At 42.7% G+C, this 18,311-nt stretch overlaps 1 protein-coding gene across 1 annotated transcript in view; it reads right to left on the reverse strand.

The window, feature by feature from the left end:
• LOC120062243 (rap guanine nucleotide exchange factor 2-like) overlaps positions 1-18,311 on the reverse strand; it is a 130,621-nt gene that overhangs the window by 81,528 nt on the left and 30,782 nt on the right. The window contains exons 2-3 of the mRNA XM_039012066.1: positions 4,829-4,899; positions 789-845 (exon numbers count right to left, since the gene is read on the reverse strand). Of these exons, the coding sequence (XP_038867994.1) occupies positions 789-845; positions 4,829-4,899 (128 nt within the window). The remainder of the gene's footprint in view (positions 1-788; positions 846-4,828; positions 4,900-18,311) is intronic.

The raw sequence follows: 18,311 nt of genomic DNA on the forward strand, positions 1-18,311 counted from the left end.
GTGAAATCACTGGGACTGTCCATCGTCAGGGTTGGGGGAAGCCTACTTGAGGGATAGGTGTGTGTGTCTCTGTCCGTTCTCTGGCTCTTGGCCTCATAACAGGATGTCTTGGGGCAAAGCAATGAGTGGCCCATGCCAACAGGAGACTGAACTGCGCCAGAGGGGTCCTTCATTCTCATGCACCAACATTGTGCACACACACACACCATAAAAACACCACATGCACGCGCACACATGCTCAAAAGCGCATACACACGGAGGTGCACAGCATTTTCAACCCTCTCAAGGCACATCACTATCTTATCTCAGTCTGAATTGGAAGACAGAATGCAAAGCATTACCTCAAACAGCCTTGCTAGCCAGGAGCAAACGATCCAAGACGAGCAATTTAGAAGCCATTAAATCTACACTTTGTCATCAATCCACAACTCAATGACTTGTAGAGTAGGCCAAATTCAATTGTTCCAGAATACCTTGCAGGTCTCCGCTTCAGCGGTGCAGCAGAGTGGTTTAGAATCACTCCTAGGTAGCACTGAGAGGGTATCTAGTGACCGCGTCGATGCTCACGCCCATTTGTTTTCATTAGAGTCAATTAAATCATGCAGCTCTGTGCTCTGCGGCATTGGGGGCCTAATCGCTGCATGTCAATAAGTTGGACTTTGATCATGTCTAGTGTGAAGGCATCTGGCAGAGAATATGTAGATATGATTTATTAAGAATGGATGTATTAAGAAAACGTGCACTTAGGCACACGCACACACACACATACAAAGCACATGGGTACTTACTAGTAGAGCACTTCATTGGCTTCATGTCTTTCATAGCGCACCGTCTCACATATTATCCTGCAGGGAAGACGGGGAGAGAGGAGAGAAGGGAAAAGACAACAGTCAGATATATGAGTTACCAAATACAATAGAACAGGTGGATGGGTGGGTCGACGAAGTTCCGTTTATTGAGTTATTGGCAGCTCACGACGGAGTTGATCTTTTTGAGAGGACGGAAATGTCACTCATATAGGTGTTTTAAAAAGTAACTCAAGCGCCTACTGAGTTCGTGCAACTTTACCGTAATAAACAGCGATATCAAAAAAAAACACCAACTCCCAAAATAGATTCGAGCATTTGTCATGCATGTTGTTCTTGTTGCTCAGGGATGCAAAACAAGCGGGAGAAAAAAAAACAAGAGTCCCAGAGAACTAGCTACCGCAGAGGAGAACAACACATTCCTTTAATACAGACGGAAAATATCAAAACCTATAGCTTAATCCCATAGTTAGTGGGATTGTAGGGTAGTGGTATTTTTCCTAAAGGGTTAACATGTTTAAGACTGGCTGGATTGGTCTTTTCGACCAAAGGCGTTGGGAACATTCTTTGGGAATCCGAAGGGCGAGCAGGGGGGGCTTGTGGTGTGTGTGTGTGTGGACAAGGGGGGAGCGAATGGGTCAGGTTGTGGAATGTTCTAGCAGGCCCAGGTCATGTGCTCGGGTATTGTTCCCCAGCAGTATAATCCACATGTATCCACACATGGCCTGATGGGAACCGACCCCAGACTAAGGACTGTTTGTAGAGCGGAGTGGACTAGGGTTGAATATTTTCCCGGTATTTTACATCCCGAGAATAAATCACCTTTCTCTCAGGTAACCAACTATTTCCCACCAAAACCACAAGTGTCATTTTAAAGCATATAAATGTCTGAATTTGGATTAGAGCTTTGATCAGCATGAAAATTCAAGCCTGATGAGCCATACATTAAAATAAATGTTATGAGCTCGACACATTTTGAGCCCAAGCCAAAAAAGCCCCAAATGATTTTGCCGTTCTCCAGCACATGGATAGCACATTACGTACAACAACAAAAACATATAAGCCCATCGATGTAGCTACGCTCTCTAGGGTAAAAACAACTAAACTAGCTCCAGCAGGCTAATCTTTGAGCGTGGACTGTATTACACTGTATTATATGGAATGGAATTACGCACCTCGTTCAAACCATGAAGCTGGGAGAGAACATGCGATGCTGGTGCAGGACATGCAGCCTTACAAGGTTACAATTATTTGATTTGAATTTTGAAATATAATAGAACCTATTTAACATGTTTATAATAAAGTAGGCTGACACATACATACACCGCCGTTCGAAAGTTTGGGGTCACTTACAAATGTCCTTGTTTTTGAAAGAAAAGCACATTTTTTGCCCATTAAAATAACATCAAATTGATCAGAAATACAGTGTAGACATTTTTTATGTTGTAAATTATTATTGTAAATTAATTATTAAACGGTAAACGGCTAATTTTGAATGGCATATTTACATAGGCGTACAGAGGCCCATTATAAGCAAACATCACTCCTGTGTTCCAATGGCCCGTTGTGTTAGCTAATCGAAGTTTATCATTTTAAAAGGCTAATTGATCATTAGAAAACCCTTTTGCAATTATGTTAGCACATCTGAAAACTGTTGTTCTGATTAAAGAAGCCATAAAACTGGCCTTCTTTAGACTACTTGAGTATCTGGAGCATCAGCATTTGTGGGTTCGATTACAGGCTCAAAATGGCCAGAAACAAAGCACATTCTTCTGAAACTCGTCAGTCTGTTCTTGTTCTGAGAAATGAAGGTTATTCCATGCGAGAAATTGCCAAGAAACTGAAGATCTCGTACAACGCTGTGTACTACTCCCTTCACAGAACAGCGCAAGCTGGCCCCGGTGCACAACTGAGCATGAGGACAAGTACATTAGTGTGTCTAGTTTGAGAAACAGACGCCTCACAAGTCCTCAACTGGCAGCATCATTACACAGTACCCGTCTCAACGTCAACAGTGAAGAGGCGACTCCGGGATGTTGGCCTTCTAGGCAGAGTTGCAAAGAAAAAGCCATATCTCAGACTGGCCAATAAAAAGAAAAGATTAAGATGGGCAAAAGAACACAGACACTGGACAGAGGAAGATTGGAAAAAAGTGTTAAGGACAGACAAATCTAAGTTTGAGGTGTTCGGATCACAAAGAAGAACATTGGTGAGATGACGAAAAAATTTAAATATGCTGGAGGAGTGCTTGACGCCATCTGTCAAGCATGGTGGAGGCAATGTGATGGTCTGGGGTGCATTGGTGGTGGTAAAGTGGGAGATTGGTACAGGGTAAAAGGGATCTTGAAGAAGGCTATCACTCCATTTTACAGCGCCATGCAATACCCTGTGGACGGCGCTTAACTGGAGACAATTCCCTCCTACAACAGGACAATGACCCAAAGCACAGCTCCACACTGTGCAATAAATATTTAGGGAAGAAGCAGTCAGCTGGTATTCTGTCTATAATGGAGTGGCCAGCACAGTCACCAGATCAAACCTATTGATCTGTTGTGGGAGCAGCTAGACCACATGGTATGTAAGAAGTGCCCATCAAGCCAATCCAACTTGTGGGAGGTGCTTCAGGAAGCATGGGGTGAAATCTCCTCAGATTACCTCAACAAATTTACAACTTGAATGCCAAAGGTCTGCAGGCTGTAATTGCTGCAAATGGAGGATTCTTAGACTATATTTCCTATTCATTTTGCTGCCAGTAAGATTGCACCTAAATCAACCATTTATCGGATCATCAAGAACTTCAAGGAGAGCGGTTCAATTGTTGTGAAGAAGGCTTCAGGGCGCCCAAGAAAGTCCAGCAAGCGCCTGGACCATCTCCTAAAGCTGCAGGATCGGGGCACCACCAGTACAGAGCTTGCTCGGGAATGGTAGCAGGCAGGTGTGAGTGCATCTGCACGCACAGTGAGGCGAAGACTTTTGGAGGATGGCCTGGTGTCAAGAAGGGCAGCAAAGAAGACACTTCTCTCCAGGAAAACATAAGGGACAGACTGACATTCTGGAAAAGGTACAGGGATTGGACTGCTGAGGACTGGCATCCGGAAAAAAGCTTGTCCGGAGAAGACAAGGTGAGTGCTACCATCAGTCCTGTGTCATGCCAACAGTAAAGCATCCTGAGACCATTCATGTGTGGGGTTGCTTCTCAGCCAAGGGAGTGGGCTCACTCACAATTTTGCCTAAGAACACAGCCACGAATAAAGAATGGTACCAACACATCTTCCGAGAGCAACTTCTCCCAACCATCCAGGAACAGTTTGGTGACAAACAATGCCTTTTCCAGCATGATGGAGCACCTTGCCATAAGGCAAAAGTGATAACTAAGTGGCTCGGGTAACAAAACATCGATATTTTGGGTCCATGGCCAGGAAACTCCCCAAACCTTAATCCCATTGAGAACGTGTGGTCAATCCTCAAGAGGCGGGAGGACAAACAAAACCCCACAAATTCTGACAAACTCCAAGCATTGATTATGCAAGAATGGGCTGCCATCAGTCAGGATGTGGCCCAGAAGTTAATTGACAGCATGCCAGGGCGGATTGCAGAGGTCTTGAAAAAGAAGGGTCAACACTGCAAATATTGACTCTTTGCATCAACTTCATGTAATTGTCAATAAAAGCCTTTAACACTTATGAAATTCTTGTAAATATACTTCAGTATTCCATAGTAACATCTGACAAAAATATCTAAAGACACTGAAGCAGCAAACTTTGCGAAAATTTATATTTGTGTTTTTCTCAAAACTTTTGGCCACGACTCTGTACATTGATGAGGGAAAATAAATAAATGTAATCCATTTTTAGAATAAGGCTGTAACGTAACAAAATGTGGAAAAAGGGAAGGGGTCTGAATACTTTCCGAATGCACTGTAAATAGTAATTCATATGCTATTCATGTGTAAATAATTTGGAATACATGTTTGTTAACTTCAACTCATGTGATAAATGTGAATCAAAATGGGGAGCTCTCACCTCAGCTGGTGTTCTCTGAGGTTAGAAAGGGCCTCCATCCCGTGAAGATAGGAGTAGACTATCTCCAGGTCCTGTGGAAAGAGGAGACGGTCAGTTATTAGCAGTTGCATTTAAACATTTCAAATAATTCGAGGTAGTTTAGCAGATTTGACCGGGTGTATGAATATCATTGAAAAAAAGGTCAGACATGAAGAATCGGCAGTTCTAAGCTCCCACATTTTTTGTATTATTTTATTCATGGACAGTGCTCTCCCTCACACATAGGTCTTTACACTGAATATGAGGGAGTGGGTATGGAAAGGCAGGTGAATAGTAGCCTACTGCTGAGGGAAAAGACAAGAGGTACCCCTACGAATTCCCTATTCAGTGCCTCCCTTTATCAAGTGTCCAATTGAAGTCTGAGCTGTGCGATCTGAAAAAAAATCTATTTCACGATCAATTGCCTGAATTAATGCAATAATGATAAATAGAACAATATATTTCTAACATAATAATAAAAAATAAGAGAGACATCTGTGGCATTTTGTTGTGTGATAAAACTGCACATTTTAGAGTGGCCTGTTTTTGTCCCCAGCACAGGGTGCACCTGTGTAATGATGATGCTGTTTAATCAGCTTCTTGATATGCCACACCTGTCAGGTGGATGGATTATCTTGGCAAAGGAGAAATGCTTGCTAACAGGGATGATAAACACATTTGTGTGCACAATTGGAGATAAATAAGCTTGTTGTGTGTATGGAACATTTCTGGGATCTTTTATTTCAGCTCATGAAACATGGGACCAACGCTTTACATGTTGCGTTTGTTCAGTATAGTTTGATGGTTGCAGTCATCCATTGTCCCATTAACAAATCATCCATATCAGCAAACTTATTTCATCTCAAAACTTCACATTTCTCTAGTATAGGCTACTTAGTGTAATGAACGATATCGGCAAAATGCCTACGATAAGTAACCGGTATGGTCGATGTCTATAATTTTCAGTTTATCGTCCCAGCTCTACTTGGTCAGTGGCACTCTTCCAAGATGGAGGTGAAACAAAGTGCCCATGCAGTCCACACAGCATAGCCACTGTGTGTGGGTGCACACTGAATCAGTGTGCAGAGGGTATTGAGTCAGTGAGTGTGTGTGTATATATATAGAGTCCATTGAATGTGAAGGGGGGGGGGATTGAAGGGGGGGGGGCAAAGTGTTCGTAGAGTGGAGACTGGAGGTCGATGCGGCGGGGGGGGGGGGACAAGAGAGGGTCTGTGTTTTGACAGAGGTCCCACTCTTCAGCCACCAGCCAGCTTATGTGACACAGCCCTGGCGACGCAACACTCTTCCTGCCACCCAGACATCCTGCCCCTTCCTAATACACAGGAGCAGAAGCACATGTACTCACAGACATGCATGGAAAAGATGTGCAGATACATTTTGGCACAGACACACCTCTGCCATTCTGGGCAACATAGTACACCACAGAACCCCAGAATTGATTTTATTCTGAGCAGCACGTAATCTAACAAATATTTATTTTAGAGACAAAAACAACAAACAAAAACAGGACGGGTGGTGCTTCCCTTCATTTGTCTTGACTTTTTCAGCTGACAGCAAGTTCCTGGGCTCTGAGACCGTCTGACACCAACGGGGAAGGAATGGAAGGGTCAACCGGTTTGACTAACCTCCGGTTAGAGGTCAAAGATTGAGAAAGGGAGGGAATGTTTGGTTAAAATGTCCCATGGGTCGCACGAACTTAACACCCACCAAAGCGTGAGTTACTACAAATACAAGATCATGGATCAAACACAAGTTGTTGTATGGATCTGAAATCTGATCTTTTGCAAGTTATTATTAGAACAATTGCACATATGAATGTGTGCATGTTGAACAGAAAAGGCCTATAGGCTATTATGCAAAGTCAGATTTGCTAATAGGGTATCAAATATAGGCCCTATATCCCCTCGAAATACACTGCATCCATGCAATATAAAACACGGTTTAGACTGTTGGCTGTTGTTTGAATTAGAACTAAAAAATCAAAACTAGGTTGGCCTTCAAAGCTCCATAGACTGGGTTACTTCACCCCATGTTACATCATGCAGTGATTTCCCCCAGCCTAATTGAAGCCTTATGTTCTGTTCTGAAATTGCCTACCGTTTTGTACACGGTGTAGGCCTGAGAATTCTGCATGGAGACTATGGGCTCTGGCGCCATCTATTGTTAACGGACAGGATATTTGGGATTCGTCATAATAAAATTGTACAGTACATTGAAACAAATCATCCAGCAGGCTGATATATCAATAGAAATATCCTTATAGATGTTGTCTCTCGGGCGGCAAGTAGCCTAGTGGTTAGAGCTTTTTGCCGGTAAGTGAAAGGTCGCTGGTTCGATTACCTGAGCCGACATGGCAAAAAACGTTTGTGTTCTTTGTGTCCTTGAGCAAGGCACTTAACCCTAATTTGCTCCAGGGAGCCATACTACTATCACTGACTCTGTAAAACAAATTTGACTGCACATGTCATATTGCTGCAGCACATGTCATGGCAGGTTTAGCAAAACAATCGCCACCTAATTGATACAAATAATCATCTGGTAAGCCTAATTTGCAGTTGGATTTAATTGAGGTTTCTGGGGAAGGTCTTTCTGTCTACACACAACATGGTTAGCTTTAGCATCGCTAACTGGCTACATACAAAGTGATAGACAAAACACAGGCACCAAAAAGACAGACTGTGGTAAAATTGCTGGAAAGGAATTGGCAGATAGTGTTACGTTTGGCTTTTTAAGCCAATAGTGGCTAACCAGGGCTCGCAATCTACCTGTCGGAGACCCTGAGCTACATTATTGGGGACTATAGGCGAAACACAGAACATGCTGATTCACAGTGGTGTAAAGTACTTAAGTAAAAATATTTTTAAGTACTAAAGTCATTTTTGGGGGGGTATTTGTACTGTACTATTTATATTTTTGACAATCTTTGCTTTTTTACTTTAAGACTTTTACTCAAGTAGTGTTTTACTGGGTGCCTTTCACTTGAGTAAAAGTAAAAAGATACCTTGATAGAAAATGACTCAAGTATGACAATTGAGTATTTTTCCCACCAATGCTGATTCACACGGGACAACAGGCCCCGTTGAAAGCTTAGGTGACATCCTTCAGTCTTCCCTTCCCTTCCTTTTGTTGTGTCATCCGACCTAAAAATCATTTCTATATGAATTTGATCTGTCATTCTCATTGAAAGCAAAACTAAGAAGCAGTAGATCTGTTATATGTGTGCTATTTCTACGCTTCCCAGTCTTACATTTTGTTTTTGCATCTTTTACTTTTGGTTTTGTTACACCAGCTTCAAACAGCTGAAAATACAATATTTTTGGTTAGGAAAAATATATTTCACAGCCGTTTAGATGGTACAATGATTCTCTACACTATACTTGCATGTTTTGTCACATAAACTGAAATTAGTCCAACTAATAGAATTTTAACAACCAGGAAATGGCAGAGCGATTTCTGCATAATGCATCTTTAAGTAGGCCTAATCACAGATTTGAGAGGTCGGGTAGGTGTACCCACTAAGGTGGAAACCTTGCTTTGACTTATCCAATCACATACAGTAACAACGACTATAACGTCAAGGAAGGGCGGTAAGGATTCAAAACACCGGAGCGCAAGTCCAATAGGCCCATTGACACAGAGAAGTAGACCTTACCAAGAACGACCACTAGGTGGCATGCTAATGTCGGTTTTCCTTTAAGCCTACCATTGCTCTGTGACATCCCAGCGTGGGAAACAGCGCCACTCCTATACCACTCAGGAGCACCAGTGAGAGAGAGAGAGAGACAAATATGCGTAACCATCAATTGTGGCTTCTGTCTTAAATATTTCAAAATTGTCTTTTGAGATTGGCTCCATGTAAAGAATGCGAGGGACCCCATTTTTCCACTCCCTCTCGTTATCATTGCACTTTCACTTTCCAGTTTCGTGTTTTTGTATTGGGTAATGTTTGAGATGTTGGGGCCAACCGCAAAAACACAGAGGGAGGATATCTAAGTTCATCTTGTGTTGTATATTCAAAGCAATGATACACTCGGTATGAGTGTGAAGCAATTTAAAGAGAGATGTGTGTGTTTGTGTGTGTGTGTGTGTGTGTGTGTGTGTCTGTGTGTGTGTGTGTACGAGAGAGTGCGATAGAAAGCACGGGCAAGAGTGTGATGGGTTTATTAATAACAGTGCTATTCAAGCACAAATCAGGTTGGTCAGGAATTGCGACAGGGGTCGAGCCTATGATTTCACCCTGAGAGTAGCCTATAGCCTAACAACTACACCATGTTTCCTCTAGGCTTGGTGTTGTTGAAATGACTTCCATCTTATATTCATTTCCTGACTGAGTACAAAAGCCTTTCACAGACACTGACAAGGTTATGATCCAGAGTGGGGCAGCGCTGGACAGATCAAAAGGAGGTGGGGCAAGCAGGCTCAAACTACTAGGCTATCAGAGTTCCCGACAGCATAACATCTCACCACTGTCGCCAACTGTAAATTCCAGGTTTTCATTTCGGTAGTGATCCTTCCAGGAACTCTGGTGGACCCCTCCAGGAGCAAAATAAACCAGGCCACCATGACTTCCTATTGTTGTTAAGACATTACTTAGGATCCCTTCAAAGCTGCGTGTACAAAAAAAAAGGTACTCATTCTGACCCTTTGCATTTTTGAAATACCAAATTAATAATATTCTAGTCTTTAATGGGTCTGGGACATTTTGCTCTGTTACCAAACCATCCACTTCTTAACTATTTCCTTAATGAAACCAGATATATTAGGGGGATGTAATGTTTCAGCACACCTCCGGGTCCAAGTCAGACAGTAGCAGTGTACCGTACCAGACTGTAGGCAAACTATTGGAGGTATGTCCTCCCATTAGCTAACAATGATAGCCTTGTGCTCCCTGTTTTGGGGGCCAAACACAATATGACTGAGGCTGCCTCTCCAGTCTCCATTCTCTATGGGTTGTTATGCAACTCCGTTGGGAGAAGGGTGCAGAACAGGGAGCTGGGCCAACGTGTTGAGCGACATGACAATTGGTCGGGCAGACAGAATTCAAGGAGGAAGTGGCAATGTCTAGCTAAACAACGCACGCCCAACTGACATCCTACCTCACCCAATGCACGCCCACTGACATCCTACCTCACCCAATGCACGCCCACTGACATCCTACCTCACCCAATGCACGCCCACTGACATCCTACCTCACCCAATGCACGCCCAACTGACATCCTACCTCACCCAATGCACGCCCAACTGACATCCTACCTCACCCAATGCACGCCCAACTGACATCCTACCTCACCCAATGCACGCCCAACTGACATCCTACCTCACCCAATGCACGCCCAACTGACATCCTATCTCACCCAATGCACGCCCACTGACATCCTACCTCACCCAATGCACGTGCACTGACATCCTACCTCACCCAATGCACGCCCACTGACATCCTACCTCACCCAATGCATGTTGGAATGGATTGAGGTTAAGGGGAGAACTAGGCCTATGACGTTCGAGGGTGAAGAATTTACATCTTTTTCATCACACATTTTAGCCATTCCATCTAGCAATCCTCCACTCGCTCCCCTTCACTTTCAATAAAATGGGAAGGGACACTGGAACAACAGAGCGTCATCTAAATTATAAAATGGCAGCCACTTATCTCGAAACCACTGCTGTGTCTGCTAACAGGAGGGAGCTTTCACTGTCCGCTCCCTTTATTGGCCTGGTTTAATTTGGGTCGGGGTGAATGCAGAACCCCCTGCGTCTTATCACACTGATACTGTAGACAAAACATAAACGGTGGGGTCACAACCTTAAGACAATGAGGTCCTGTAGGGAAGGTAAAAGGTGGACGTCACCGCCAAAAGAGGACAGTACAAGTCTGCTGACCAAGACCTACTTAAACCTCATTGGCTTAGCCTAAGACGTTAGCCTATATATTATGATACAATATTTATGAGTGTTTTGTGAGAATTTGTAATGTGTAACATGTTCAATTTGGTGCCATTAGATGGGTGGTTAATATTTTTTTAAATGTACCTTTATTTAACTTGGCAAGTCAGTTTAGAACAAATTCTTATTTACAATGACGGCCTACCAAACAGTGGGTTAACTGCCTTGTTCTGGGGCAGAACGACAGATTTTTACCTTGTCAGCTCGGGGATTTGATCCAGCAACCTTTCGGTTACTGGTCCAACACTCTAACCACTAGGCTACCTGCGTAATGAGAATTTCAAATGGGTGCACTGACCTCACAAAAGGGAAGTAAATCAATGATATGCGCTGAGGGCATTATGTAACACAGTATTACCATAAAAACTCTCTATCATTCAGTCAACAGTGGCAGCCTCTACTGTAAGCCCTGCTCCAATGCACTGTAGCGTAGAGATTTTAAAGATCTGACAGTCAACAGGATTCACCTCTATAGCAGATCAGAGATCCCCTTGAAGGAAAGAAGTATGGATGCATTTTAAAAGTATTCCTCAGGAGACACTCAAACACTGGCCATAAGTGACAGAAATAGGCCAACAGTGAGGATTCCTTCAAAGCTGATCACAGTGAACCACATCCTGTTGGCATGCCTGCAATGTAACTAGACTGGTTCTCTGCTCCATCAAATCAATGTAGGGCACCTTAAAATCGGGGGCACTTCGCACAGAGGAGTTGTTGTGGTTCTGTTTCCGAGAAAAGCACAAATTAATCCCCCGCGACTCGAAGCTGAGCCGACCTAGATTCACAACAATTGCTCACTTGTCAGCGACTGAGGGTGATGATTTCTCAATACCTTGAGGTTTTTTATTTTTTTAGTGGAGGGTTAACACTGAGCAATGAGACCCGTGGCAGCGAGTTCAAAGCTCACCCTAGTGACCGGTGAAACAGAAAAAGAAAGAGGGGGGGAAAAAACACCATCAGTCTGATTGCCACCATTTTGAATTCCCGTTTTTTTAACCGGGTCGTCCCTCCCACCAGGCCATGTCACGGTGTCAATGGATCCCCTTACCGTGACAGTAAAGAGGTCATCTTGTGTGTCAGCTAGGGATGAGGCCTGCATTCCTCAGATGACACTGACGAAATAATGTCTCTGTGTCCACACAAATAACACACAAGGCCTATGCTATGCCCCCCGCCACTTCCTAACCTATGGAAGGTATGACATGCCGGGAGGAAGAGGCATGTAGGTTGTCCATTAGTTAGAGCAGGTCTGGTGCCTGGCTACATTCTGGGGCTTGCCAGAGACTACTCACTGTCAAGTTTTAGCCATCAGTGAAAATAACTAAAATGGCCAAACATGCCAATATCCTCCACATAAATATTTTTAAAAGGCATATTCTGCAATATGTCCTGCTGTACAATGGTTATTTAAATTAATTTGATTGGGCTGAAACAAAGAGTTTTTAAAAAATGTGGCTTTAATGTGATCAGTATTTAGCAAAAGGCAGCAGACTGGGGGTAGGGTCTGTGTGTATAATGAGAGGCATTGGACAGTGAGTCAACCAGACAGACAGAGGTGAAAGTCACCAGGTCAGTGTTTCCTACAGTGCATTATGTGCAAATGGCATATACAAGGTTCATACTGTTGGTTCAGCACAAACACGCCCCAGCCCCGTCAGTGTGCCAAGCTGGCCTCATGAGGCCCCCACCAGCCCATTCAAAATAGCAAGGATAGCAACTTGTTCAAAATGTTGCAGAAGATTTACACACCTCAGGCAGGCGGGCCCATGATGCTTGTGCAAGTGTGTGTCATTGTGGATGTAACATCATTAATGTGTGCAGTGAATGTGTGTGTGTGCTCGTATGCCTGTGTATGCCTGTGAGTGAAGGGACATTGGCTGCTGTCCTTGAATCTCTACTGACAAAGAGTGTGGGGCTTAAGGGGTATTTTTATCAATTGCCTGGTGTGAGCCAGGCAGCAGGTGGAGCCTTTGTGTGGTAGCGCAAGGTCACGGTGGAGCTGAGCGCTACACACCGTATCAGTGGGTGTCCTGGCCAAAAGACAGCCAACTGTCTTGTTTTCAAAACTCCATGTGGCCTACACTATGGTAGGAATGTTGGTGTCGGCCAAACCTTTTCCCCCGACTGCAAACTTAAAATGATTTGCTAAATAATTGGAGGTTGACACCAACACACACGTCACCAAGCTAAGTAGCTAGTAGTGGCATTTGCATGGTTGTGCAAGCTAACTACAGCAAGCTAAGGTTAAAAAAAAGCGGATCAGACGCTAACTCGTCACGCCAATCACTCTGGAAATTGGAAAACAATACTACCTGCAATATTAATTTCAAGAACACCCAATCTCCAGCCGTGCTTCACAACCCGTTAGTGTTAATTGTGGGAGGAGGGACATGGTGGCTTTCGGTAACAGGAATCAGGGTTGGCATGTGAATGAGCTTAGCACCCTCCAATTCAGCTGCCGGGATAAAGCCTTTAAGAAAAAAAGTGGAGTGAGATTCTTTGAGAATGCAAATAGGATGCATGCATGCTACGCTAAAATGAGAGGTCTGTAGTATTTAGTGGGTCACCCTTTGGACTACCTTTTCATATGTCTTAAATCAAAATTGGCTACCCTGCATTGTACATTGCCATTTACAAGTAGGAATCTTCAACACATTTATTCATAAGATACATGGGGTCAATAGGGTATGCAGGACTTGATGACCATTGGGTACCACTGCACTAGCTATCGTGCTAATATTCTATGTTAGCATCACAAAAGGACCAGGACAGGTACAATTCACCGTTACACTGCATTCATTCATTCATCAATCAAAGAGCATGAAAAACAAAGGAGGTAGAAAAGGACAAAAAAATGGACACATTAAATATTGGCTGTAGGGTGGTTCGGTGAACACGGCTGTCGAAGCAGACTTTTAGGCCCCGTCACATAAGGAGGTAATTATTAGGGATTACATCTGTTGGTTATGGGCAGGGTGAGAGGGTGCGGAGTTAAAAACAATTGTGCCTAGTTACTGATCGTAATCCCCAAATCTAAATTAGTGAACAATAAACGGGCCCCATTTCTAAGGCAATGGCCAATTTTCTCTCAGCGCTTGGCCATGTCAAAATGGAGGAAGAGGACATCGAACTTCCAACCTGTCCACCGAGTCGCCGCGTCTGACCGGCACCGATGTAGTGCGTGTTTGTCATTGGCTGCATTAATCTAATTCTTATGGACCGCAACCTCATTACCTACATCAGCTATAGTAGTAATACCTGGCTGTAGTCAATACTACCAAAATGGGACTGAACTCGTGTCTCACAATCATAAAAGATTGTGATCTCATAATAACAAGATAACAATAAGCTGCTGAGGTAAAAGTAACTGGAGAAGATTCAGTTATCAACACGGCTCACTTGTTTAGGTGTAACAATCTGATGGTAAGATGGCTTCAACTGTTAACCTGTCGGCATAGTTTCTATTTTACATTTTTGCAGATAACTTACAGTAGTACATTTTCATATTTATTTGTACTGGTCCCCCATGGGAATCAAACCCACAACCCTGGCATTGCAAGTGCCATGCTCGACCAACTGTGCCACACAGGACCATCTATCAATCTCTCATACCCTCAGGCAGACAGCTAGGGGATAGGAACTTTAAATGAGACAGGAGTTCTGCCTGTGCTGGCATAACAGTAATAACTTCCCAGTTTTGCAAATTCAGCGAAACATTCCTTAGGCTTCATGGTGGGAAAATTGGTACATTTTATACCGCAAAAAAACCTATTGGGGATAGTTGCATTTTTGCAAAGGTTGTCGTCAGCATAGAGGAATCTTTTGCATTAGTAGGCTAGTTATTTTTTGTAAGAGCTACAATTACTGAATTATTATTATTGAAAACAGCCAAGAAAATTCCACGTACAATATCATCAGGTACACATAAAACTCATAAGCCCTCATTTCTTGCTCAGAAAGCTACATTCAGCTAACGTTATTGTGTTCGTCTCCACAACCTATCCTCTGACAAAAACCAAGCGACTGATATCTTCTGAATAATTTATGTGGTAAATAAACATGTATAATTCATGAGCACGTTCACCTTTCCTCAGAGTGGATCCTCAGAGAGGTAACAAAGATGGCAGCGGCAGTCCTGTTTGTGAGTAAACATTTAACAATGTCATTTTGGGGGAATGTCGGGGAAACAGAATTTTTAGGCCTGAGCCTATGTATAGACAATGGAAATGATGGGGATGGGAGTGGGGGGGGGGGGCTGGTATGATTGTTGGGGGTGAAAACGTGATCTAAAAGAGAGCAAGAAAGGACTTGTAACATCAGTGAAAAGAGTATCCATGTTGAATAATGCAGGGTGTGGACCAATCACTGAATATCAGATTATGCATTGTGAGGACACGACATTGTAGCCCTGCTATGCCTCTGGGTGCGAAAGAGCCAATCTGTTCATGCTAAATGAGCAATAGCTTGCCCGCAGGTCTTCAGTCTGGTGTTATTTTAACATTATCCACACAACATTAGTCAAGCGAAGTCAATACAGGAACTCATTTTATGCTCCGAGCAGAGCGTGAGTTGTGTGTGTGTGTGTGTGTAACTACAGATCACAATTATGTAAGCATGGTTAGTAGGGCTGTCCCCCGAAAAAATTATAATAAATGGTCGACAGTGGTCGTCTGTTCTTCTGACCAATCGGGCCTGACCAATAGCATATCATCATCACAACAATAAATTGCTTATAACAAACTCCAAACACTAACACGTGACAGCAAAATGGATGCAGAGGACTTGACGAATGAAATCGAAACGGGGGAATGTTTACTGGTTGTGGACTGTGTGCGTAAAATACTGTAGATGAAGAAAAATAAAGTAAGGAGCAAGGGCTGCGTGAATATGTGTGCCAAACAGGTGCTGTTGGATTACAATATCATTTCTGACAGTTTAGAACATTGTAAACACTAAATAAATTATAAATGTAGAACAGAGGTTTTTTTTTGTTGTAAAGCTTTTATAACAGCAAAGACAGGAATACAATTCCCGAAAAGGTTAGCCATGAATTAGCCAATAAAAACCTAGTCCAAACTAGTCCAAAAAAGTTACTTCAACTGACAACAAACTATTCAAACATTATCTGTACAAAAGGATATGAGTGTTGCCCAAAAACCAATGACTTCACCACACAGCCTCCAAGTTCAACCATTGACAGCAATCACCGTGACTATCTGAAAACGGACTCAAATTCAAACTGCCGCCTTGATTCTTCCAAGCAACTTCTCTCACAAGTCTCTAGCCACAATTTCTGTGACCATAGAGATACCATTAACCGTACAGCCAAACAGAACTTTATCCACAACCTATTATCATGATTCATAACTGCAACGCAACTGTTGCCCAACCCGATAACTGTACCACAATGGCCGAGTATGGATTTAACCGTGGACTCTGAACAGTCGTTAAAAAAAAAAAAAGGATAATTCAGCACTGTCATTCGACCATATCATTCAACCATGTCATAGCAGGTCCGAGCTGGGAACAAAGCCAACTGTCCGGCCAAATTAAATCCGCTCCATTTCGCCCAAACAAAGCCTTCAAAAGAAAGGTGCAGGGTAATTATCACAAATTTACGCAACATCGCATTAAGATAAATTAATGCTAATCCATCCCAAAATTAAGCAAACTGGGAGTAATGATACAATAATTAAGGTGAATTTGGGCTCAAATCTATCGAACAAAACAAATGATTTGCTCTGTGTGGTCAAATATGTAAAAACTAAAAAAAAAAAATCCTATTAAATATACACACATGGGCAGGCTGGGGCAAGGTCGTGAATCAAAACTAGTTGGGATGATGAGGGGAAAATAATAAGTCAGGTCTGGGCTCCACTACAGTGCTGTTGAGACTGCATGCATTTCAGCCATTCTCTCCGCTCCTGTGGCCATTAATCCTCAACCTATCCTCCAATGCATATTTTCAGGCCTCCACTTGGGTATTTATGGAATCCAATAATCAAATCTCCTTACTCCGTGCAATTTCTCCCCTCAGCATTCTCTGGAAGGCAATTCCAGCCATGTGCTATGATGATATCTTGCCCCAGCTGCTAGAGAACAACCAGTAAAAAAAGAGCTTTGCTATGATCGTGGCTTTCGTTAGGGGGGAATATTTCAGGCCCCAGGGGCATAAACTCTCTCCCCTTAACAGATGGACATGGAGTTTTAGGGGGTAGTAAATCTGTGGAGGTAAATTGTGATATCCTCAGACTAATTAGAGGCAAGCTTTTCTCTTATCTTGTTGATTGATGGGTTGTCAATGACAGGGGGGCTTCAGATGGAATTGGAATTGATATCCTTTATGATATGCAGGTCGACAGAGATGAGCCTGCTCACAACTAGTTATTTCTATCATTTAGAGAAAGAATAAACTCCATCTCTATACGCACTAGGGCTGACCCCATTTAGTCGACTGGTCGATTATTTGGTTGATAGGCTGTTGGTCGAGCGAGATTTCTTTAGTCGAGCAGTAGCAAAATAACTTTTTTTTTTTAAATCATGGTGTACAAGACACCCGTCTGATTCACGCCAGTCTGAGTGGACTGATCCATTGTGGAGGCCGTGGGGATGGCACAGTCCATCAGTCCAAGACATGTGCTACTGAAATTGTATACGATATTATAAATGTCAGAACAAATGGTACAACATTATTTTTTTTAAATATTATTTTATGACAAATGCGCTTACTCCCGCGTTGGATAGCGGTCAGTGTCGGCGGTTCTAAAACACATGAGTGCGCTGTTGAATTGGCACATTTTCCTAGACCGTGTTGCTATGTGCGCAATAGAGAAGTTAACTAGCAAATTGGTGTGGAGAACAATGCGGCGGAGGCAGCAGCAGAGTTAGGAGATGAGAAAAACAGCCCTTGCCATAATTGTCGAGGAAAAGTGAGGAGAGAGGACACCAACTTAATTAGGTCTATAAAGCAATAGTCTAACCAAGCCTCACGCAACAATTTCACAAATTCGGGTGTTTTTCCATCTTTGTTATGCTGTAATAAAGGCTTTACACTTTGTTTTCATCAGACCAGCCTCTCTCGTATTATTTATCATTTATTTATGTTGTTTACACTGTTCCAAATGGTCAATATTTCTATTCATTTATAATAATAACAACCCTCCTTTTCCTTGATCTCCTTATTCCGATTATGATCATCATTATAAAAATAAGTCATGTCATTATCATTAATAGGCTTAGTATAGCAGCCTTGTATAACCACCAACGAACTGTAGGCCTGTAGACATGTTTAGTCTTAATACCATAACTTACTTTAGGCCTATATTTTAATACTTATTATATAGGCTACTGTATCAATCAATCCATCATTTATTTGTTCATGTCATCACACAACCTACGAGTCATTCACGATGTCAAATGCAATCAAACATCTTAGTTTTCAAATAAAATAAAGCGACCATTGAATAATTAGTGTAAACAATAAATAGGCCTAAACCATTTC

Source organism: Salvelinus namaycush, chromosome 17, assembly GCF_016432855.1.
Source record: "Salvelinus namaycush isolate Seneca chromosome 17, SaNama_1.0, whole genome shotgun sequence".
Lineage (NCBI taxonomy): Eukaryota > Metazoa > Chordata > Actinopteri > Salmoniformes > Salmonidae > Salvelinus > Salvelinus namaycush.